At 39.2% G+C, this 25,400-nt stretch overlaps 1 protein-coding gene across 2 annotated transcripts in view; it reads right to left on the bottom strand.

Moving 5' to 3' along the window:
• Window positions 1-6,679: 6,679 nt before the first annotated feature.
• Window positions 6,680-25,400, bottom strand: part of jakmip2 (janus kinase and microtubule interacting protein 2) — a 39,261-nt gene continuing 20,540 nt past the window's right edge. The window contains exons 6-22 of one of the 2 annotated variants that reach the window (XM_063011207.1): window positions 24,169-24,315; window positions 23,151-23,291; window positions 22,257-22,310; window positions 20,804-20,926; window positions 20,321-20,449; window positions 18,921-19,004; window positions 18,123-18,185; window positions 17,863-17,961; window positions 16,517-16,615; window positions 16,377-16,430; window positions 16,198-16,263; window positions 15,474-15,542; window positions 14,789-14,866; window positions 13,887-14,090; window positions 13,240-13,305; window positions 10,266-10,342; window positions 8,445-8,523 (exon numbers count right to left, since the gene is read on the bottom strand). In XM_063011207.1, the coding sequence (XP_062867277.1) occupies window positions 10,292-10,342; window positions 13,240-13,305; window positions 13,887-14,090; window positions 14,789-14,866; window positions 15,474-15,542; window positions 16,198-16,263; window positions 16,377-16,430; window positions 16,517-16,615; window positions 17,863-17,961; window positions 18,123-18,185; window positions 18,921-19,004; window positions 20,321-20,449; window positions 20,804-20,926; window positions 22,257-22,310; window positions 23,151-23,291; window positions 24,169-24,315 (1,527 nt within the window). In that variant the 3' untranslated portion in view covers window positions 8,445-8,523; window positions 10,266-10,291. Of the gene's footprint in view, window positions 8,524-10,265; window positions 10,343-13,239; window positions 13,306-13,886; window positions 14,091-14,788; window positions 14,867-15,473; window positions 15,543-16,197; window positions 16,264-16,376; window positions 16,431-16,516; window positions 16,616-17,862; window positions 17,962-18,122; window positions 18,186-18,920; window positions 19,005-20,320; window positions 20,450-20,803; window positions 20,927-22,256; window positions 22,311-23,150; window positions 23,292-24,168; window positions 24,316-25,400 lie in introns of both variants that reach the window. The other variant, XM_063011206.1, reaches the window with a different exon arrangement.

The raw sequence follows: 25,400 nt of genomic DNA on the forward strand, positions 1-25,400 counted from the left end.
TGCTATAGAAGAGGCTGAGAAGCGAGAGCGCAATACTGCGGGACTCCTCCCTCTATACAATGTGCGCCTACCGCCAGTAGAGGGCGCGCTGTCCCGCAAAATACCCTCTTCGATTTATACCATCAACGGGAAACAGTGAAGGGTGGTTGAGGTTGTACACCAGCGGGTCTCAACCATTTTAATCTTAGACCCCCCGTGTTAAAAAAAAAAACATTCTAGGACCCCTTTTGACCCGGGTTACAATAAGACAGAGCTTTTACTTATTCCTGGAGATCAATCTCCAACCCAAGACCTAGTCATCTCTCTCGTTGACTCCCAGATCAGACCATCTAATAATGTTAGAAACCTTGGTGTTGTCCTGGATAACCAGCTGACCTTCTCTTCTCATGTAGCCAACCTGACAAGATCGTGCCCATTTCTCTCCATGGAAGCCACTCAGATTCTTATCCAGTCACTTGTAATCTCATGGTTGGACTACTGCAACTCCCTCCTGGCAGGTGCTCCCATGTTCACTATTAAACCCTTGCAACTCATTCAAAATACAGCTGCCCGTCTGTTTTTTAACCAACCTGAACACTGCCACATCACCCCACTGCTGCGCTCTCTTCACTGGCTCCCTGTAGCTGCACGCATTCAGTTTAAAACATTGATGCTTAGGCCGTTCAGGTGGCGCAGCGGTAAAAACACACGCTGGAACCAGAGCTGGGATCTCGAATACATTGTATCGAATTTCAGCTCTGCCTGCCGGCTAGGCTGAGCAGCCACATGAACAACGATTGGCCTGTTGTTCAGATATGGGCAGGATTAAGCTGGTTGGGGTCTCTCTCTCATAAGTAATGCAATTACGACCACTGCTGGCTGATTGATGGCGCCTGCACAGAGATGAGAAAAGAGTGCTCTCAGGGTGTGTCTCACCGTACACAGTGCTGAGCAGCATGACACAATTGGGCAATTGGATGCGCTAAAGGAGAAAAAGGGGAGAAAATGCATAAATAAAATATAAAAAAAACAAACATTGATGCTCTGTACCACGCAACCTCGCTCGACTTGATCCTCCACTCAGAACTCGAGGAAGACAAGCATGAAGGTTCTTCTCTGTACTTGTAAGTACTCTGTAAGTGGAGGAACAAGCTTCCCTTGTACGATTAAAGCTCACCTCTTAAAAGCCACTCAGGTGGCGCAGCAGTAAAAGACGCTAACACACCAGAGCTGGGATTTCGAATACATCGTATCGAATCTCAGCTTGGCCATCCGTGGGTGGGTTAGCACCAGTAAAGAGGAAGCATAATGCAATTGGGTATAAATTGTATATATATATAAAACACCTCTTTACTAAACACTAAGCTGGCATGTACTTACCTACTAACGCTCTTGTTTATTTCTTGCAAAAAAAAACTTTGGTTCTAACAGGGTTTCAGCAGATTTATATTCTTAGACTGTCTACTTAAACTAGATTAACCTAATGTTTACTAGTGAGGATGACAAAAGGTATTGTGTTCTTGCTCATGGAAATGTCGAATCCACAATGAAGGTATAAATCTTGTTATTTTCTGATTTTGGTTGATGTAGTGGGTTTACTTCTGGTGAACCGGTGGTAAGAGCTTCCTCACCTGGGTCTGCTTCTGTGGGATCTGCATCAACAACTAAATCAGAACCAATCATAGTGCCCGTGTCTTGACCTTTGCATTTTTTATGGTGGCAAATCAAATTTGTCCAATAGCCACTGTAGGATATTGATAGTTAAAATTAATTTATGACATCTCAAGAGATCTGCTGTTTGCTCATAACCTATCGATTTTTCTATCATTTACGAGTGATTATTTTTTACTGTACTTAATCAAACGCAATGGACCCCCCATGGCTCACCGAGGTCCCACTGGTTAAAAATCTTTTGTTCTAGACAATTGAATGTAAACACCCATTGTTTTGGAATGGGATGTCCAGCAACCTTATTGTCAGGTGTTCACATACTTTGGACATATCATGAATAATAATGTAATAAAAATATTCCATATAACGGACGACACAGCAAACCCAACTACGTTGTTTTGTTATATTGTTTTGTTAAATGTGGCTTGACACCATCTTACTGAAACTAGCAGGGGTGTGCCTGTGTAGATGGCAGCATACAGTATGCTGTTCCAAAATGTATATACCCTTTAACATAAATGTTGCACATTACCATTGCTGATGGCACTAACACCCTCATACTGTACCATTACAGATGCTGACTTTGGTAACTTCGGTTTAAAGCGTCGGTAACAACCAGGTCCTCTTCCTCTTTGGCCCAAAGACCACAATGTTCATTAGTTTTAAAACCCAATTTAAAGATTAACTTGTCAGACCACAGCACATGTTTACACTTTGCGTTGATCCATCTCAGATGACCTTGTGCCAAATAGGCAGATGGTGTTTATAGGTGCAGTGATGCACTGTGTTTACTAATAAGGGTTTACCAAAGTATATTTAAGCTCATGGGGCTATAGCTGCTCTTGAAAATATTCAATCCCTGGAAATATTCAAGCCTTTGTAACGAGTGCATTCTACTCCTACAGAAATCTTTAGCTGAGCAATCTCTACGCCTACAATGGCAACAAATTGTGTTGCACTAAAGTGGCTGAAAATACTTTTTAGCCATTATCATATTTAACTTTTTTACAGTATATGCATGTGCATTACATTTACAAAAGTTGGCTCAAATTGCGTTTTTCTTTTGTAATAATTTAAGTCAAATTTTATTTTTCACGCTAGCACACCAGAGCTGACATTTCGAACACGTCAGTTTGAAACTCAGCTCTGCCATCTGGCTGGGCTGGGCGGCTATATGAACAACGATTGGCTCGTTGTTCATACAGGGAGGGAAATGCCAGATAGGGACCTCATAACTGATGCAATAATGACCTCTGCTGGTCTTGATGGCGCCTGTGCAGAGTTCAGGGATAATGCGATCAGGGTGTGGCTCTCCATACACAAAGCTGATCCGCATATGAACTCGCCTCGTGCAGGTGGAAAGATGCAGTCAGCTACTGCACACGTGTCAGTAATTGGTGTGTCAGTTCGCTCTCCTCAATTGGGGCGGGGGTCAGCACCAGTAGAGAGGAAGCATAACGCAATTGGGTAAAAATTGGACACGCTGAAAAGCAGGAGAAAAGGGGAGAAAATTCATAAAAAAAGAAAAAAAGAATGAGAAGTGCAGCATCAGTGCTGAGGTATTTATGTTTTATTGAAACCCATGTAAGTGTCTGACAATCATAGATGTATTTACAAGCAGTTTGCAGCTAACATGAAGGGTTAAAAGGCTAAAAATGCATTCCATACAAAGAAGAAACCCCTGCCATTACTGTTACCCCAAACTACACTGGTTTTCCAGAAGGAAAACATCTGCCACATCTGCAGATCTAAAACGAATTAGGAAAAGTGGTACATTTTTGTATTTAAATATGGCCACAATAAATGGTAAAATTTAGAATTGCATATAAATTAAAACTGCTAAAAGATGCTACTGCTCAAGCTATGACAGAAGGAAAATTTACAGTGAGGGGGGCGATAGGTAGAAGAAATTTTATACATGTACATATCAACAAACATTTTACATAGCAATAACTGAGGGGTATTTTTTATTTTCGATAAGGAAAAGTGGTGTATATACTGTAACAGGTTTTATGGACAATTAAAAGAACGGAGGTCTTAAATGGAAGAACTGGAGGGAGTAATACATTTACAGCTAATCTCTTTGTACAGAGTGCAGCGTTAGACGTTTGTCCTAATGCCAAGTGCACACTATGCAATTTTTGGAAGGTATCTGGGTAGCCTTTAGATTGTCAACTAAACTTGGTGCATGCCCTTCATGACCGCTCAAGTAGTGAAAGCAGTTCAGTGGCTCGATCTCACCAAGCAGTTGAGGAGGTTTCTACAGGGTGGGCCATTTATATGGATACACCTAAATAAAATGGGAATGGTTGGTGATATTAACTTCCTGTTTGTGGCACATTAGTATATGGGAGGGGGAAAACTTTTCAAGATGGGTGGTGACCATGGCGGCCATTTTGAAGTCGGCCATTTTGGATCCAACTTTAGTTTTTTCAATGGGAAGAGGGTCATGTGACACATCAAACTTATTGAGAATTTCACAAGAAAAACAATGGTGTGCTTGGTTTTAACGTAACTTTATTCTTTCATGAGTTATTTACAAGCTTCTCTTTGTTACAGCCATTGACATGCCGCAGAGGTTAACAAGTGAGGAGCGGATAGAAATTGTGTTGATGTCTGGTGAACATTGCAGCAGATTTCAATGCAGGACACCCTACGAGACCACCCATCTCCCATGCTACAGTTAGCAAACTGCTTGCCAAGTTTCGTGAAACTGGTTCAGTGTTGGATTTGCCAAAATGTGGACGCATGAAAACTGTCACTAATGAAGGAACATCAGTGGCTGTCCTAGCTTCATTCAGCAAGAGCCCACAACGCATGTCACTGGAGAGTGGCATCAGTCGAACATCCCTTCGGCGAATATTAGCTACTCACAAATGGCACCCTTACAAACTCCAGCTGCTGCAGCATCTCAACGAGGATGACCCAGATCGGCGCACTGAATTTGCAGAATGGGCAAAACAAAAATTGGAACAGGACCCTCAGTTTACACAGAACATTTTGTTCAGTGATGAGGCAAACTTTTATGTGAATGGTGAAGTTAACAAAAAAAAACACTGCTATTGGTCTGACACTAACGCACATTGGATAGATCCCTCCAAGACTGTTGGAACACAAAAATTGATGGTATGGTGTGGTATATGGGGTACAAAGATAGTGGGGCCATTCTTCATCAATGGAAACCTCAAGGCCACTGGATATTTGAAATTGCTACATGATGATGTGTTTCCCTCTTTATGCACTGAAGCTGGCACGTTCCCTGAGTTTTTCCAGCAAGATGGTGCACCACCACATTATGGGTGTCAGGTCCGAGCATTCCTAGATGAACAGTTTCCTGGAAAGTGGATTGGTCGTCGGGGGCCAGTTGAATGGCCCTCAAGGTCTCCCGATCTGACCCCCTTAGACTTTTATCTTTGGGGTCATCTGAAGGCAATTGTCTATGCTGTGAAGATATGAGATGTGCAGCACCTGAAACTACGGATACTGGAAGCCTGTGCTAGCATTTCTTCTGCGGTGTTGCTATCAGTGTGTGAAGAGTGGGAGAAGAGGGTTGCATTGACAATCCAACACAATGGGCAGCACTTTGAACACATTTTATAAGTGGTCAGAAACTTGTAAATAACTCATGAAAGAATAAAGTTACGTTAAAACCAAGCACACCATTGTTTTTCTTGTGAAATTCTCAATAAGTTTGATGTCACATGACCCTCTTCACATTGAAAAAACTAAAGTTGGATCCAAAATGGCCGACTTCAAAATGGCCGCCATGGTCACCACCCATCTTGAAAAGTTTTCCCCCTCCCATATACTAATGTGCCACAAACAGGAAGTTAATATCACCAACCATTCCCATTTTATTTAGGTGTATCCATATAAATGGCCCACCCTGTATATTATTCCACCATGTAAGAATTATTGATCAGTTGTGATGTGATGACTAGGCACAAGCCAAGCAATGATTAACAGCTAATAAGAGGTGAATAAAGAAACATAGTAGCTAAAAATCTGGTAATATGCAAAACACCTGATTGATTAGTACCAAATCATTTGTAGGCATAACATTTGGGATATAGCAGTGTCTCATCACTACATTAGTGAGGCTTGCGAATTCTATTTAAATGTATTGTACGTGACATTAACATAGCTGTAATGTGTCATTGTTTAAAAAATGACTGACTTTTTGCAGCTTTGTGGTTAAAGTTTCACCGATTACACTGACACACTGGGTGTGTTCGAAAAGCTAGGGCACTCTCTACATAGACAGCATTTTACGTCATCCTACACGCGCTCCCGAGAAGGAGGCTGTTCGAAATCCTAGATGCCTTAATATGCTCACTAGTAAGACATCTTAAAATTTCAATGTTATTTTGACTCAAAAACGAGTGAGCATCGGAAGCGTCCTTAGCGATCAAGGCAATCCCAGCATTCAGTGCGGCAGCTTTTCTCTCACAGAAAAATTAAAAAAACGGTGTGGAGAAACGAACGGAGTAATTTCCAAACGTAAATAAATTATAATTGATTTTTAACTTGTATAAACTTGCACAAGTGTTTTTATTTGCAAATTCGGGCTTGTCAGCGAATTTAACCATTTTCAGAACACGAAGGGAGATGTTAGTTGACATGCTAGCGCGCTGTGCCACCCCATCCCATTGGTTTGAATGGCAAGATCAAAGTCAAAGTCGCTTTATTGTCAAAACTGCAATATGTGCAGGACATACAGAGAATTGAAATTGCGTTACTCTCTGACCCATGGTGCAACATTAACAAGATGTTAACTGTGTTAGCTTAGTAAGCAAAACCCGATGGAATCGCTGTCTAAGTAGCGCGTTCGAATAACCTGACTTATAAGTCATTGACTTATTAGAATCCTCTCTACTGAGGCAGCTGCCTATGTAGACAGTAAGACAGCAAGGCAGCTCACTAGGTTTTCGAACACACCCAGTGTCATGCCACTGATGACCAAAGGGGAACATAGAGGTGCAGATGACTCACAGTGCCAGTTTCTTTAACTGACAGTCTCTGCACCTCATCAAGCGTACCTTATCTTCAGGAGGAAGGAGTGTCTTTATAATCACACCTCTGTGCCAGACAGTTGCTAGCTTCCCTGTTGCAACATGTTTGACTATTCTACACTTTCCATGAGACTTTTCATTCTGCCGGCGCATATGTGGAAATTCTTTATCTTCTTTTAAAAGAACTCTGCCAGTGTCACGACCGTCCCAGTAAAACAGCCCTGGATGGGTGAGCCGACTCCAGAGACGGCCTGAAACCAGCCCCTTTCAATTTTTACTGACTTCCCTCTCTTTATCCTCTCTTTTTATTTAAGAACTCAGCGGTCATCGCACACTGGTGGACTGAGCAGCTGTCACAGACACTCATTCTGTCACTACCCCTTTCCTGTACTCTCTTTCTCCTTTGGGCTGCAATGTTTCATTTGTATTTATTTAGATAATTTTATTACTTTGGCCGTGCTTTTTTTTTTTCTTTTTCTCCAATTTTTTCCCCTAATCTAGTCGTATCCAATTACCCTGATTGCGTTACGCTTCACCTCTATCGATACAACCCTCCACTGCTGAATGAGAAGCTTTGCAACTGACACGTGCAGTACCGACTGCCTCTTTTCACCTGCACAATGCAAGTTCATATGGGGATCAGCCTTGTGCATGGAGAGCCACACACTGATCACAATTATTCCCCAACTCTGTGTAGACGCCATCAATCAGCCAGCAGATGTCGTAATTGCACCAGTTATGAGGAACCCTGGTCCGGTTTGTCCCACCCTCTGAAGAACAGCCAATCATTGTTTATGTAGCCGCCCAGCCCAGCCGGATGGCAGAGCTGAAATTCGATACGATGTATTGAAATCGCAGCTCTGGTGTGCTAGCGTGTTTTACCGCTGCGCCACCTGAATGGCTTCTTGCATTTTGATCTTTTTTTTTTCCTTTTAGTTTTTAATTCTTTAGCCATAGTATTGTTCCCTTGGTTAAGCATCCCTTGGTTAAGCGTCTGCTAAATGCTGTAAAAGCATCCTGCATATTGGGTCAATCATTAAAACCAGTGCATCAGCCAATGCTAAAGATTACATAATTGTCTATGGTATATAAAAATGTTTGAATATAGAAATGTTATGCATTAAAGCTATAAGGGGGGTGGGGGCTGGGCCAGAAATGTAATAAATTAGTTATGTAGTCCACAAAACTATTACAAAACACCCTGGTACTTCACTTCTGGAATTTTCTTTTTTTAATTTGTTGACGTCTTTATTCTGAGTTTTTTTTTTTAAGTTGTATAGTGTGCACTAAGCTTTAGAGCTCAAGACAAAGCAGTAATCTTGGCCACATGACTGCTTTCTGACTTCATTCATGTGAGTGGGAGAGTGGGAGTGTCCATTCCCCTTCAATCATTTTAACCTTTTTTAAATTTGAGTATGTTTTCTGCATGTCAGAAGGAAGAAGGAACAAGCCAGAGTGATCTTTGACAGGTTCTGACTGACAGTCTGAAGAAGGATGGAGTTTCTACTGTGATAGATGCTATAGGCAGGTGGCATGGCGAATCCCCTGCATGGCAGAGATAAACAGTATCATCCTCCAGACTTTGGTTCGCTTTACCTGTGATTTATTGACAATGTGTGTGTACTCTTCCAACTCTTGTGATTTTGACAGGTAACCCACAGGTAAGTTCAGAGCCTCCTTGATTCTGAGGATAAGTTCAGTGCAGTTTTTCTGACGAGCCTTTTACAGAGAAATCTGGTAGTGAAAGTTCCGACGCTCACTCACGCCACCACATACACGCAAAAAATGCCACTAGTATAGTTCTAGTCTTCACAAATAGAAAACTGCAGTTGCTTGCAGGACTTCTAGGATGCTGCAGTACCTGTAAAGGACAAATAAAAGACAATCCAGATATTATATGTAAATTAAAAGTATGTATGTCCATTTTGTTTGTGTTCTAAAAATGTTCTAAATATTTGAAAGCTATGAAACTGTAGTCATTAAAAAATGAGTAATGTTTTAGAGTAGTTTTATGGCAGTTGTAGCCTAGTGGTTAGGGTACTGGACTAGTAAGCAGAAAATCGCTGGTTCAAACCTCACCACTGCCAGGTTGCCCTGTTGGGCCCTTGAGCAAGGCCCTTAACCCTCAATTGCTTAGACTGTATACTGTAAGTCGCTTTGGATAAAAGCGTCTGCTAAATGCTTAAAATGTAAAGTGGCAATCAAGAGATGAATAAAATTAATATTGTATGTATATGATCTCTATTTTTTTTACAACCCCGAATCAGAAAAAGTTGGGACAGGATGGAAAATGAAAATAATAATAAAAACACAGTTTTTTACATTTACTTTGACTTTTATTTGATTGCAGACAGGATGAACCTGAGATATTTCATGTTTTATCTGCTCAACTTCATTTCATTTATTAATAAACATTCCATTCCTGCATTTCAGGCAACACATTCCACATAACTTTGTAATGTTATCATTCTTTTTCACCACACTTAAAAGACGTTTTGGCACCAAGGATACCAAGCAATTTAGTGTTTCAGGTTTTATTTTGTCCCTTTGTGTGCAACAGTACGGGGTCATCGTTGTCGCATTTTCCGTTCGAGTCCAGTACCCGTACCCTCTTCATCCGCAGCCATGCCTTTGTAATGTGTGCAGCATGTGGTTTTGCATTGTCTTGTTAAAAAATGCATGGACGTCCCTGGAAAAGATGACGTCTTGAAGGCAGCATATCAAAGACTCAGCCTTTCCTGAATGATGCTTTTGTACCAAACCATGATTACAATCACCTGTTGACATCACCTGTTTGAAATCACATCATTATTTAGTTTTCACCTCATTTCACCTAAATTGCCCCCGTCCCAACTTTTTTTGGAATGTGTTGCAGGTCTGAAATGCAGGAATGGAGGTATATTAACAAATGAAATGAAGTTGAGCAGACAAAACATAAAATATCTTGAGTTCAAACTGTCTGCAATCAAATAAAAGTCAAAGTAAATGTAAGTAACACTGCATTTTTATTTTATTTGCATTTTCCATACTGTCCCAACTTTTTCTGATTTGGGGTTGTACTTTATTTGACTTGTACATCTCTGACATATTTGACTTTCCACAGAACAAAAAGTCGGTTACTCCAGAGTGTGTAAAAACAGAATGCAGTAATTTGTATTGTACAGGTATCCAATTAAAAACAAAAAGTGAAGATATTCATTTGTTTTACCTTATTAAATATGCTAATTGTATAATATGCTAATTGTATAATATAAGCTTAATAAGTATAATAAAAGCTTGGCATGGACAAACACAAATTGGAAAAATGCGGTCATATAACATTGTTTTTGGAAATAATGGACATCGTGATGTGCAGTAAAATTAAGAATTTCTTAATTGTAAATCCTAATTTTCATCATTTTATCTGTCATGGTATGGGGTGTGTGAATGCCTATGTATGCATTTTGGAACAACAGACGCCTCTTAGTTTTTTATTAAGACAATGTCAAGCCACGTTCTGCACACTACAACAATGTGGCTTTGTCATGTGAGTGTGCTGATGCTAAACTGGATCTAACATGAAGTGATCTAACACAGTAGTAAAGCTGTTTATTTCACACTCACCTGTGCAGCAGGTGATGTAATTAACATCATGGCCAAAGAATAAAGGCAAGAGAGAAAAATAGAAACAGAAATAAAAACTGCAAAGAACCAAAAGCAAAAGACAGAAAGACAGGAGAGAGAAACAAGTGTTAGTCAAGATTAGCAGACCAGACAAAGCAGGTTCATAAACAGAAATGCACAGAAATACAAACCCTATTTATTAAAAAAAAGTAAAACACAATAAAATTAAGAATCTATGAATTGTTAATTCTCCTGAATCTTTATTTATTTTTAATTCTATTACTGCACTTTTAATTCTATTCTGCATTTTCCCACCTGCCCAACCCTGTCTGACAGAGCCAGCGTCTGAAGTGCAGCAGGACATGATTGTATTCTGGAGCTGAACTTTGCCATGACCATGACAGTGGCGGAGTGCGATGGCAGCTTGAATGCAGTAAACTGACTTGCTGAGAGGGATACTCTGGGTCTGAAGAAGTGCCAGACTTGGGGGATAAAACTTCCACAGGAGACACAGCAGCTTCCTACCCGCTGCCCCAGATCGATGACGTGTTGGCAGAATTGGTTTAGCTGGACCTGCACAGTGGGTATTGCCAAGTAGCATTAACTCCCGAAGTCAGGGAGAAAACAATGTTCATCATTGGCGAGGGTTTGCGGTAGTGTAAAGTGATGCACTTTGGACTTTGTAACGCAACTGTATGCGGCTGATGAAGCAAGTACTTATGGGTTTTCCTTGGAATGATCTGTTGGTGCATGGGCAACAATGCCTTGAGCACTTTACAACAAGTATTAGCTGTCATCAGCTCTGCTTGCCTCAGGCTTCATCCCAACAAATATAACTTGATGTGATGAATGGTTTGATTCTTGGAGTACGTGGTGAGTGTAGAGGTTTGGCAACCGGGACATTGCTGCTGTTTTGTCTTAGATGAAAGACAATAGAACAATTCAAAACCTACATCTATGGGGTGCCTTTTACAGGTTGAGCTGATCATACATCACTGATGTGGTTGCTGTGGTTCCAGGAACCAGATAGGCTGTACTGCAAGAGTACTAATATATGGGTATGTGACTATCTACCGTACACAATATTGTGTACGGGTTCAGGAAATCTCCTTCTGTGTAGGGTTATCTGAGGTCTTTGAGACCTCAGATGGTACTACATGATGAGGTAATGCTGTTTATTTACCTTCCTCAACATGTGTTTAGGTAAATTTGATGCTCTGTACACTTTGCTTTTTGGTCTGTTCAGGCAAATTACAGAGTTAATTTGAAAATTCAACTTTGTTTGAATGATATCATCATGATGCTGTAATAAATATAGCACATGGGCTCAGGGGTGAGTTGAAAAATCACTGTCACTGTCAAGCCAGACATCTGTTCTATGCAAAAGCACTGCAGAGTCCTCTGGGCCTGAGTTTATCTCAGACGGACTGAAGGAACTTGGAAATGTGAGCTGGGGTCAGATGAGTCCAAGTTTCTGTTTGTTTTCATCAAAAAACAGATGCTAAGTCCTTTCTGCCAAAAAGGAAAAGGACCACCAAGACTATTATGAGTGAAATGTGCAAAAGCCTACATCTGACATGCGGGTGCGTCAGAGCCCTCAACATGGGTGACTTGCATATGTGTGAAGATATCATTGATTTAAAGGCCACCAAAACTACATATGTTCATAAATATGGGGAATTTATGATTATTTTAGTAAGACCATGTCAGGCCTTATTCTGCACATGATATAAAAGATTGGCTTTATAGACACAGAGTGCCTGTGCTTGACTGGTGTGCCTGCAGTGCAAATCTGTCTGCTATTAAAAATGTATATCACATCATGAAGAGGAGAATCATACAACGGCAAATATGGGAACAGTATTATGGATTCTTCTCTATCTGTTCACAATATTATGTATTGTAGATGGTGAAAGACTGTTTGTGAAAGTTGTTTGTAATCTTTAAAAAAAAGTTTAGTACAATACAATGAACAATGACTGACTTTACTAAAGACGCTTGCAAGCCTTTAGTGGATCCTTCTTTTTTACCCATTTATATTATGGTCACATGCCTATTGTGGATTGTTTCTAACAACGGCGAACATGAATTAAGCAACTTAAATCTTATATCAAGCAAAAAACAGCAAACAATCCACTTTCAAAACTGTAGCAGTTCCAAAATATTTAGTGTCATTTATAGGAATTCTGAAGTACCACAGTGGTAAACAGGCCTCTTTTTGTTTGTATTTTGTATATGCATTTTCTCCCCTTTTCTCCCACCTTTTAGTGCGTCCAGTTGCATCATGCTTCCCCTCCCACCGCCACTCTGATTGAGGAGAACAAAGCTAACCCACGCCCCCTCCGACATGTGGGCAGCAGCCGTATGCATTTTTTCACCTGCACTAGCAGAGTGCTAATGTGGATCAGCCCTGTGTACGGAGAGGCACACCCTGATCAACAAATTCCCTCCCCGCCCCAGTGCAGGCGCCATCAATCAGCCAGCAGAGGTCGTAGTTGCATAAGTAACGAGGAGACCCTATCCGGTTTACTACTATCCCACCCCTATATGAACAACAGGCCAATCGTTGTTCTAGTGGCCGCTGCGCCACCTGAGCGGCCAGGAGGCCTTATTTTTAAATGTGTTGCAGAATTAAAATTTTAAATGTGTTTATATTTACAAAATACAATAAAGTTGATGAGTTAAAACATTGGAAATCTTTTCTTTGTACTTCTGTCAGTTAAATAAAGGTTCGAGAGAATTAACAAATGACAATTACTTTTGCTTTAATTGCATTTTACGACATGTCCCAACATTTCCAGAATTGGGGCTTGAATGTCCAACAAGCTCATAGTTAAGTGTCCACATCTTTCGACATATAGTGTACAGGGACCAGATGGCATTTTAGTTTTTTAGTTTTTACTATTAATATTCCTATTGCTAGGAAAAATATGAACTGTTGGAAATGCATTTACAAACATATTAATCATCTCACCTTCTCCTCCAGATCCTTAATCTGCCTCCTCTGAATATCGGTCTTAACCTCCAAGTCTCTTATTCTCTGTGATAACAGAAAAACAATGAACTGTTTACCAATAACTGTGTCATTTTTACACACACTTTGTAAATACATTGTGCAAATCCTCATGGACAAACAGTAATGAGCTGTAGTGGAAATACAATGTAAAACCTGGAATTTTAAGCAATGATATGTCCAATACCATGTTTTTATTTTCCAGCTTCCAATTTACCAAAAAAACCCTGTAAGTGATTAGTACTCACAAATAAGGTGATTCTGATTTTGAAACCTAGCTCAGCCAAATAACTTGATGACTACAACGTGCACCTCCTAGGGTGTAGAAGCAACTGTGTGTTCTATGTACAGTATGTTTAAACATAGCAGCAAAATAGTGTATTAAGGTAACATAGCCTGGGTGTAAAAGTGTTCTAAGCTAGTTTACCACTCTTGAGTTTCAGGTTCAAATCAGCCAGCTGAGTTGCTATCAGCCAGCCAGGCATCAACACAGACATGATTGGCTATGTCTTAGAGGGTGGAATTGATGGAAATTAAACGTAGGTAACATTGCCCAATTATAGTAAAATAGAATAATACATTTGTTCTGTGGCAAGAGTGCAGGTTACCTGGTGGGCCTGATGCAAAAGCTCCATCCTCTCCTGCAGCACCTGGCAGTCGTACTCCCGGCTCTTCCTCAGCATCTGGCGCCTCAGTTTCTCTACAGCTGTGCGCAGCTGATCCCTCTGTAGCTCATCCAGTGACTCACCGTAATTGATCACCTTACCTTGCTGTAGTGCATTGTACAGGGTCGCCTCCAGCTCCTGGATTTGCTGTATGGAAACATTCACAAATGTAAATGCCATTAACTATCTGCCTGTCAGTCCAGATCAAATCTCAAATCCAGGCTTGAGTTGTTTGTATTGTGTTGTATTGATGTATAGGTGGGGAAAAACATATTAACATACAAATATTTAAATCCCCTTTTTACTTTAATAATGTATTTTATTATTCTGTTAACCCAAAACAAACTAGGTAAGAAAAAAAAATCATTAGAAATGATAAATGATGCAGCCGCATTGTGTGCAACTAGTCCTTCATGTAAAATGTGTAAATTAGGTTAAGAATTATCTTGACATAACTTTTTAATTTGTGTACATAGCACAAAATGCATCTAATCACATGTTGAGGAGGAAAATGAACAAGTATGATATGCTGAAGCTTTACCACTATCCTTATCATGAAGCACTTGGGTCACTGTCTTGTGTAAAGTATTGCATTTTCTTTATGAGCTTTCTCCGGGTACTCCAGTTTCCTCTTACTGCCTTAAAAATGCAGAAAAAGGACTGACTTATCTAAATTTCCCTTAGGTTTGAGGTAGTGTGTACTGCAAGCTGCCCTAAATGGATAGGTGCCCTATCCTGGATGTGTTTCTAAGTGGCACTGGAACCAATGCAGTTGTTACCAGGATGAAGCAGTTAAGAAATGAGAGTTTAAAATGTCAGCAATATTACCATATACCACAACTTACCATATAAGCTTGATCAAGGGCCTGCTTCCTGTAGTCGAGTTCCTCCTCTAGATAGCCTTTTTGCTTGCAGAACATTTCCTATAGATTACAGTGTTATAAGTATAAGATACACTATATGGCCAAAAGTATTGAATGCCTCAATTGCTGTTTCAGTTTATTCCAAAATAGTTTAGTAAGGCTGAGGTCATAATTTATTTTATATAATTGATTTATTACACCTGATTGTCCCATATAGTGTATACATATATTCAGTGGATTTCTGTAACATCACAATTTCAAATCTTTATTAATCTTTTTCAAATCCCCCACTCTTGCACAGGTGCTAGGACCAATTCTGGAGATGGCATATTGTGGCGGCAGCGGGAAGAGACATTTAGATTTACATTTTCAGCATTTAGCAGACGCTTTTATCCAAAGCGACTTACAGTAGTATGACTGTATTATTGTCTAAGCAATCGAGGGTTAAGGGCCTTGCTCAAGGGCCCAACAGTGGTGACCTGGCTTGAACCAGCAACCTTTCGATCACCAGTCCAGTACCTTATCCGCTAGGCTACAACTACCCTAGAGACCATGTTTTTCTCTCACTCAAACCCAGCCAATTGTGTTTGAGTGAATGCCTGGGTGTGTGTTCAAATTAAATCATACTTTCATTAAAAAACTCAAATAAATAAAATTTAATAAATACCATTTCCAGTTCCAAATCTATCATCTTCTGATGGAGTGCTGCTTCTGTGCCCTCAATCTGCTGAATCCACTAGGGAGTGACAAAAATAAGGAGAAACACACACACGCTCACTTACTTTGTGAACTAGCTCAATGTTATACAAATCTTACAATTAAGAAATTAAATATGTTGTCCAAAGTAAAAAGTAAAGTAGGCTTTATTGTCATGTCAACCATGTATGAAGTATGGATTCAAGATTTAAGAGAATTACTAAATCACATTTTTTCAGATGGATTTTACAAAATGCCCCAACTTTTCTAGACCTTTTTCTAGAGTTTCACATTCCAAACATTCAAGTGTGTGTTTGCAAACAAATAGTCTGATAATTGTGCCAGAACTTCAAGACTTTGTCTAGATAACAACTAATGTTTAATAAAAAGACCAGTCTTTTTATCAGAGACCAAAGAAAAATTAAACTTCTTTTTAGATCCACCATCCTCATCAATGCCTTAATTTTCATGTGCTTATTACTGTAAAAACGTTCCAGCTTTAATGTGGTAACCAGTTATTATGATAACTTCCACATTATGAGCTGCTGCTTTGACATGATGGCAAACTTTTAGTCTAGTACTTAAAACCACTGTCAGTCATGTTTTAAACAAAAAAAAGTTTAATTGTGGAATCATCCTTGAATATTTAATTGACACAAAATAAAGAAAGACTAGCACTGTGGTTGAATCTTTACCTTCTCAGCTAAAGACAGGACAGTGCTCGCTTGAATAATGGCCACTTGTTCTTCATTCCTTAGATTCTGTATTGACAATCAAAAGAAAATGTATTAGACATGTCATGTACAGACACTACATTAATGGAATAAGCATAAAGACATAAATGCAAGTAAATATAAAATAACATTTGATTCACCCCATTATCTCCTAGAATATCTAACAATTTGATGAGATCAGGTATACACACGTCCTGTGGAGAAAAAAAGTACATAAGATTATACACCATGCCAACAGCAATCTTTATCACTTGTATTATGGCACCATATTTGTGTTTACCTTCACTCCTTCCTTTATACAGTAGATTTGGAGGGCACTGACTCCCTCCGAAAAAGGGTGAATGGAAAGAGTATAGGGTGGAGATCTCCTCTCTCGCTCCTGGAAATAACAAATAAGATACCCTGGATTACATCCTGGACAAGGCTCTAGTTTATTGCAGAGCAACACATACTCAACACATTCATTTGCTCAACCACATTTAAGGGTGATTTAGTGCAACCAGTCTACCTTTGCATGTTTGCAGGGACTCTTTTAATGTACCCCAGTTTCTTCCAACTTTCCAAACATAGAAACAATATATGCAACTCCTCACAGACAGGGTTCGAACTTGCAAGTCTGAATCTCAGCAGAGTCAACAACCTGGCCAATTTTGATGGAGGGAAGGTCATATGGAGCTTAGTGTGGCTCTTTATATGCAATACTGCTATGTATGGGAACCCAACACTGGCAGGTGATAGGAAGGGGCTGCAGAAGTGGACACGTGTCAGATGGGAATGTGGTGATCCAGCTCTATTTGTTCAAACTCTGGGTTGTGGTAGTGGAAGCAGATTCACTATTAGCAATTGGAAATGACTAGATTGGGAGATAAGAGGTGAGACACAAAAGCCATTTTTTAAATTGGTTTGATGTACTTTCTGTGCATGACAAATAATGCCCTAGATGTATGGTTTAATATTGTGTACATTTTGCATTACATTCATTGACTGTTTTACCAATGCTTTATCCTGGTCAGGGTTGCGGTGGGTCTAATTTATTGGGCAAAAGGCAGGAAACACACACACTTGCATTTAGGGCAATTTATAGTAGCTCCAGTTGGCCTGACTTCATGTCTTTGGACTTGTGGGAGGAAACTGAAGCACTCGAAGGAAACTCAGATGGACACAGGAAGAACATGCAAACTCGACAATGAAAGGACCCTGGCCACCTGACCGGGAAATCAAACCAAGGCCCTTCAAACCTGCTACCCACTGTGCCACCGTGCCGCCCACATTACATTTAGTAATTTTATATTGTTTGACTTTATATTGTTATTTTGAATTATTAAAAATATGATTATTATTATGCACTCTGGTGGCACAAACGTGAATAATGCTAGCTCCTTACTGCTGGGACCCAGGATTTGAGTACCAGGTGGGGCTAACGACCGATTGGAAGTCTACATACAGACATGATTGTCCAGCCCCACATTACTAACACTAAGCCACTTAAATTTTCGATATAGAAAATTTCATGGTATCCTGTAAAAACAAGATTGCTACAACTCTAAACCAGAAGATGCTGTAACCATCAACAATTAGAAAGCATTACATGCAGAATAACTGTAAATGAGGTAGAAGTAGACGTACCTCAAGTTCAAGTATGCGAAACTCAAGCAGTTCATTCTGGTCTTTAGAGTCTTGGAGTTCTTGCTGAAGTCGTGAATTCTCACCTTCCGTCTTTACTACCTGCAAAAGTGCAACATCAGATGGTAGAAATCATTAAAGCTTCATTCAGACTTGAGGTCAGGTCAAAAGACCATTTACTGGTATTTTAATCAGAGAACATAACCAACCCTATAGTAGCTTGGATTTAGGGAGTGGTGGGTAAAGCATGCACAAGCACAAACCTTTTCCAAGAGTTCCTGATTGCGCCTAAGGAACAACTGCTTCTCCTCAACCCATTTGGAGTCCTGCAATATATAAAAACTTATCATATTACAGCCAAAAATTAAGCATTCTGGGAAAAAACAGTTGGATGAATGAATCTGTACAATGTAAACCATATGAAAAGGAAAATGCATTTGGATAAGAACTGTTACCAAACAAACAGCATGTATATTTGTATAAACAATAATTAACAATATTAATATTCAAAAGACAGTACAAGAATACACAGCATAGTCTCATATTTTAATTATTATTTTCATTCTATTCTTGGGTGTGAAACATACTCAGAACCAGGGTCAATAATTTTATCTTAATAAATCGTATCATCTAAATAACTCAACTGTCACAAATCCAGCATCTTTGTGCTCTCTGAGCTCATGTGTATGTGCCACGCCCGTCTCTGGGAGCACATGTTTGAGGTGGTTTTGTTTATAGTGTTAAGCCGACACCCCTTATGATTATTGGACAATTAGCTGATGATACACAGCTGAACCTCATTACAGGGTAAGTGCTTAAAGCATTTAAGGAAGGTGCTGTGGATTATTCAGGAGAGATCTTTGCTCTCATGTTGTTCATAATTTGAATGGTTACTCTGTTCATGGTTTGAAGATTTTTAACTGATAAGTTATGTCATAAAACAGTCATAAAACAGTAGTTGTATTAGGATAAGTAGGATAAAAAGAATGAATCTTTATCCAGATAACATTTCACACCATAAAATCCCTCTACCACAATGTAAGCTGTGAAAAATGACTTACTTGTCCTTTCAATGTGAGCTCTTTCTCTAGGTCTTCAATTTTGGCCTTATAGCACTGTACATCAGCATGGAGCTGCTCCTGAGCCTGTAACAAACAACCCTGTATGTGTAAATATGTTAGGGTTACATCACTGAATAGTGGTTGTTTTTAGTTGTAAACCTGACAGCTGAACCATTCAACCCTACTGTACAGTAAAACTCATGCAGGGAAAGGTCGCTTAGGGAATGTGTTGCTAAAATGCACGCAGCTTTAGCTATGTTATTTACATTTTCTGCATTTAACAGACGCTTTTATCCAAAGCGACTTACAGTACTGTGACAGTATATTGTCTAAGCAACTGAGGGTTAAAGGCCTTGCTCAAAGGCCCAACAGTGGCAACCTGGCAGTGATGGGGCTTGAACCAGCAACCTTTCGATTACTAGTCCAGTAGCTTAACCACTATGCTACAACTGCCCGTTATAGTTATAGTTCAGCTCTATGCTTTAATCTCAGATTAGATATACTATATGGACAAGTATTGTCAGCCACAATAATTGCTAACAGGTGAAATAAATCAGTTATATAAGCATGACAACATTTTGCAAATGTGCCAAGCAGGGGCTTCTTTCTTCCAAAACAGCCACTAAGCCAATGGCAGATTAAAGCTTCGTTGTTGACAGTGATACCTGTTCCAGCAGCTTCTAATTCATGACAGACCTGTATTTAAATGGTGGTTAGGTTTACATCTAACCATCTGGCCACATTTCTTCTTAGTAACAGTTTCCTAAGTTTTGCCAACCGTGGTGAAGACACCAATCTGTTCAGAAGTATGTTCAGAAGTACTTTATAGCTTGTCTGTGCAGATGATCTTAAAAGTTGCTTTGGCTTCCAGTGACTGCAGAATCTATGAAAATCTTGTAAAGATCTTTGACTTTTCATTCACTTAAGTTAAAGGTGTGGGCTGCATTCATAAAATTATATTACAGAACTTTCTACAGCTCCAAATGAATCAAAGTAACTGTATATTTAAAAAAAGACATACATGTCCCTAACAAGTATATGTACAGATTTGACCTTAACTGGATGTCCAGACTAATTTCTATATCAATTGTACCTAGTGAAAGGAGTTCTCCTGCTGGCAATATCATGTTAACCTGCCAGCCATTAGGACCCATACGGGGCACTAGGAGCTTCAGCTATGAGAGTGGGTTTCATGTTGGCATCATGAAACGGTTCACTGCTGGTCCCATTAGACCTAGAGTGTATGATCTTCCATATTTATCCTCCATGTAATGTGCATGTAAGGACTAAATACATCAGCAGTTTTTTTTTTTTTAAGTTATTCAGGCGGGCATATTTTGAACAATACTCCATTTGGCCAGACATAATAACACGTATAAAGATGATATGATTGAGCCTACCTTGGCCTCCATTTCTGCATCAAGTACTCCACCTTTCTGCTCCTGCAAAAGAGCATATGCTCTTTGAAGGGCCTGGTATTCACGTGTCAGTTGCCTAAAGCGCAACTCCGACTCCTCTGCAGCCAGACCCTGCCAAAATACAACAAATTATTTACTTATGGAGGAAGGAAATTTGGATGAGAAGTAAAGATGTAAAATATGAATAAAATAATAACGTTTCCAAATAATAATCAAATAATACAGGGTGTGTAACTGCATTGGGTCCAGTGATCCCAAAGAAAACCAGACCCACCCATACTCTGACCAGGATAAGGTAGTGGTAAAATATTAAAATAAAATAAAATAATGGGAATAACATCTTCATCTGAATTAACTACTACTAGAAGTTTTAAAATGACCTGAAACTTTAAACATCTACATTCTGTTTTCTCTTTGAGATACACTAAGGAAGAATCCTAACCTACACACTGTGTAAAGTCTCACCTCAGCCACTTCTTCATCTGGTGTTGCTGGAGTTCTGTCCATGCGTAAAGAGGCTACAGAGGATGTCTCAGAGTCCATCGACTCCTCATCGTACCCAAAGAAAGTGTCCACAACAACATGCCTCTGAATAGGAGTCACAAACTTTAGTAAACATTTTCTGCACCTTAATTAAAATCATCTATATTATTATCATCAACATAACAATAAAACATTTATATTTGAAATAGGTCATAAAAAACACATTTTTATGTTTGAGAAATGTTATATACTAGTTTTAATCAAGAGCAACAATTGCACAGGAAATAAAATCCAGGTGAATGAAGCTTTTTTTTTCACCTCTACCAGTTTTCTGTATATCATAAACTTCTACATTGTGTAGAATGTATATGATAAAGCTCATGAACAATCACTGATGACATTTACGTGTACTTGTATACTTGTGCCTATCTCTAAGACTCAGTTCAGCATTTAATTGGCTTTACGTCAATGACAAAGTGACAAGCATCGTCTCTGGAGGCAGCTTGCTCATGACGGCCAAAAGGCACCGCAACACCAGCCGAGATTCTTGGAAAATATTAAAATATGCCGGTATATGAGCCAGGCATACTGTCGTCATTCTGCAGCAGTGACACCATACATGCACAACCAATGAGCCAGCAAGCAAAAGCCTGACAAGAACGGTATTTAAAGGGCTCTCCCAGGTGCAGTACTACAGACAGTCTGCGTATCCATGCCCCCTCCCGGCCAATAGTGACAGGGCGGATGAACATGATTGTAATTTGTAATCACTAATACGAATTTGTTTATATCACATACAAATTATGTTTGTTAGAGAAACTGAAGAAGTTTAGTCTTTTGTTGTCCACCTTACATACACTATATTGCCAAACGTATTCACTCACCCATCTAAATCATTAAATTCAGGTGTTCCAATCACTTTCATGGCCACAGGTGTATAAACCCAAGCACCTAGGCATGCAGACTGCTTCTACAAACATTTGTGAAAGAATGGGTCGCTCTCAGGAGCTCAGTGAATTCCAGCGTAGTACCGTGATAGGATGCCACCTGTGCAACAAGTCCAGTCGTGAAATTTCCTCGCTACTAAATATTCCACAGTCAACTGTCAAGGCAAAATGGGATGTCACTCAAGTTCATATGCATGTGAAGGTAGTCGAACGAATACTTTTGGCAATATAGTGTATGTTCAAAGAAAAAAAATATGACATTTTGTTGCGATTTCAGGGATACTAGAAGATTTTATAAAGTCTGCAGTGTATTAGTTCATGCACAACCAACTTTTTACCACAGTTTTCTCCAAAATAATTAAAGTATTATTCAGGCATTACCAAGCACTTTCACAGCATTAAACAGCCTAGATGTGGCATTTTCCTTTTAGCCGAAGATGACTTTTTTTAGATATGTTATTAACAAAAAGAACATGATGTCCTCCTACCTTAATAGGTCTGCTTCGTTTATGCCGCTTCTTTCTAAGAAGTTTTTCTCTATCCTGAAATAATAAAATGTAGTGGACATTAAAGTTACACCTAACAAGGCATTAAGCAGTATAACACCATAAAGATCCTGAAAAATAAACATGAATAAGAATGAACTTGAGAACTTAGGAACACCATAAAGATAAATCTTATAAGAATACAACAAACATTCTAGAAAACAATTGGATAAACTTCATTAGACGTCCTGTTTTTTTCTGGATTTTCCCCCTTTATTTCCCAATCTAGTTCTTTCCAATTTCAGCTGTGAATCCGTTGCGGTTTGCCCAACCCCCAATCTGTTCACCCCCAGTCTGATCACCATACAACCCATCTAACATGTATTCAATCTGCTGCCTCTTCTTATCACCTGCCAGTGTTGGTTTTCCACACGGAGCCGTATCGCATACAGACAGCCATGCTAGACTCTTTGTGACCCCTTGCACTCGTGCAGGCACCCAGCCAAGTTCCCTATCTAACCTTTCCTCCCTCAAACTCATACAACTGTGGATACCCAGCCACTTCGCACTGGTGCTTGCGTGTTAGATCAATGCACTACCTGAGCACACTAAGCCTTATTTTTAATCACAATGCAGCAATGGGTTTTTTTTTTTTTAAATAGTATATTAAAGACTTAATACTGATGTATGCCCAGATGTATACTTTTGGTGGGTTTTAGGCCCATAAATTTGAAGTTTTAGTCCAACTGTAGCATTTCATGTTAACAGACAGGCTCAGCTAACCACAAACCTACAAGAGAGCCTTTAAAAAGAGTTTGAGAGTCCTGTCTTAAGCAATAAATCATTTTAGAAATAATAATAATAATTAATAAATAAATAAAAAATAATTTCACTTACCCTAGTCAAATCATCAATCATAGTCTGCTGCTCCAAAACCTGCAGCTTGAGGAACTCAACTTCCTGGTCATCCTGAGCCTGGTCCAGGTCATTCAAAGACTTCAGTTTCTTTAGTGGTGGATGGGATGATATTTTGTCTTTCTAAACAAAAAATATATATAAAAGAACATCAGACCTAATTGCCACTTGTTCCTGCTCATTTTAAGAAGACCATGCCAAACCACATTCTGCATGTGTTACAACAGTGTAGCTTCAAAGCACCTGATTCCAATGTCTTTTGGTCCATCTGAGATAAGCCTGAGGTCAGAGAACGTAGCAGCATTTCTACAGTACATAGAAGTAATGGGTGGCTTTGTCTTTGTTTAACAGAGTTTCAGGTTGCATTTCTTTTAAGCAGCAACGAACTGTGTTAAATGACAATGGTTTGATGAAGTATTGCCAAGTGACTATACTTATAGCAGCATGATGTCTCCTAATGCAATGCTGTCTAAGAGTTTACAAGGTCACATATATTCAACAGTGGTTTTTTGATGCCTTACACAGACTTAAGATTTGTTAGGATCCTCATACATCTTTTCACAATAGTATGGACAGTAGATGGTGAAGATGGTGAATTATTTGAAATCTTGCATTATAAAATTTCTGTTCGAAATGAATGACAATGCACAAAGTCTTGAGCCACAACCCAAATTTGCTTGCAAAATTGAGACTTTCACTTTGAGACCTCATTTTAAACTCATTCATAATTATCAAACCTGAAAGCAATTCACCTGCTTATTGTGTAGTGTTTTAAAACGATATAACTATACATGTAAATATTCAATAAAACTTTCACTCCTATGTTGCCTCCTCCAACTTTTTGGAGTGTGTAGCAGACATCAAATTCATAAACTTTAGATTTACAAAATGCAATCAAGTTTATCAGCCAAAACATTGTCATTTCTTTGTACTTTTACTCCCCCAGGGTTTAGTTTCTCTCCCAGTATGAAGTTAGCTTTACGTGGAAATAAAAACCCACCATCTCCGAGTTTTCCTTGTTTAAGCTCTTCAGCTTCTCCTCCATACGCTGGAGAGACTGAGTCAGCTCATCATTCTTTTTATTCAGCAACCTGTTCTTTTCCAGCAGCGGCTTACACTGTTTCTCTGACTCCCGCACTCGCTTTAGCTGAGAAAAAAGTAAAAAAGAACTAAGTTTTTATATTAAAAACATGCACATTAAGTCACTCAGCAGATGCTTTTATGCAGGGTAAGATGCAAAACATCTGAGGCTACAATGCTGCGAAAAATACTGACAAGCCAGAATCAGACAGACAGTGGTACGAAGAACTGATGTATTCTTTCCTGTAATTCCCTCTTTGTTTAAAAAAAAAAAAAAATTGAATACTTCCAAAATATAGATTAAAGCACATTTGTTTTCCTTTTGGGTAGTTTTAAGTTATTTGAATAAATCTACACTACATTACTAATAACAAATACAGTGCAATTGCTGTTCAGTCATTTATTGTTTTGGTAAAATAAATGGTATGACAATAACAAAAAAATGTACTTGCTATATGGTGCTGATGTAGTAGTGCACTGATAAATAAATACGTAAGTTACTATTTTCAAGATTTTGATCCACTCCTAATGTGATGCAATATAGCTCTCTGCAGAAATCTACAGTATAACAGATTGGTGGAAAGATGTGAACAATAGTCTGCCAGAAGCCTTCCCTGGCTAGCGTGAATGTGGTGCATGGGTTGGAGGAATTGCAATAGGATTTAGTCATTACTAAAAAAATGTTATTAAAAAAATTCCTGTGCATGCACATTTGATGCTGGAAAAAATCTAATATATTTTTGTACCCACCCCAATTACTTTTTTTCCAGGTTTATCCTGTATCAGGGTCGCATTTGGTCTGTCTTCCCCCGGAATCACTGTGCACAACACAGTAACACACCCTGGAAGGGATGCTAATCCATCACAGGGCATCACCCACAGTGCAAATAAAAGTCAAAATGTAGATCCCAGTGGTAGTGGCCTAGCTAAATTTACCATTGGGTGCAATTTAGTGCACAATAAGAAAATAAAGAAGTTGCGTGTTAACTGCACAGCAGAGGCAAGAAAAGCAGTGAGGTCTGGTCACCATGTCCAAATCACTCAATGTACAAGAACAGAAGTAGGTTAAATTTTATCCCTGAGGAACATATGTAGCGAGGGTGTGGTGTGGACCAGAACCTTTCCATGCTACATTGCTACCTCCAACAACAA

Source organism: Trichomycterus rosablanca, chromosome 16 (assembly GCF_030014385.1).
Source record: "Trichomycterus rosablanca isolate fTriRos1 chromosome 16, fTriRos1.hap1, whole genome shotgun sequence".
NCBI lineage: Eukaryota > Metazoa > Chordata > Actinopteri > Siluriformes > Trichomycteridae > Trichomycterus > Trichomycterus rosablanca.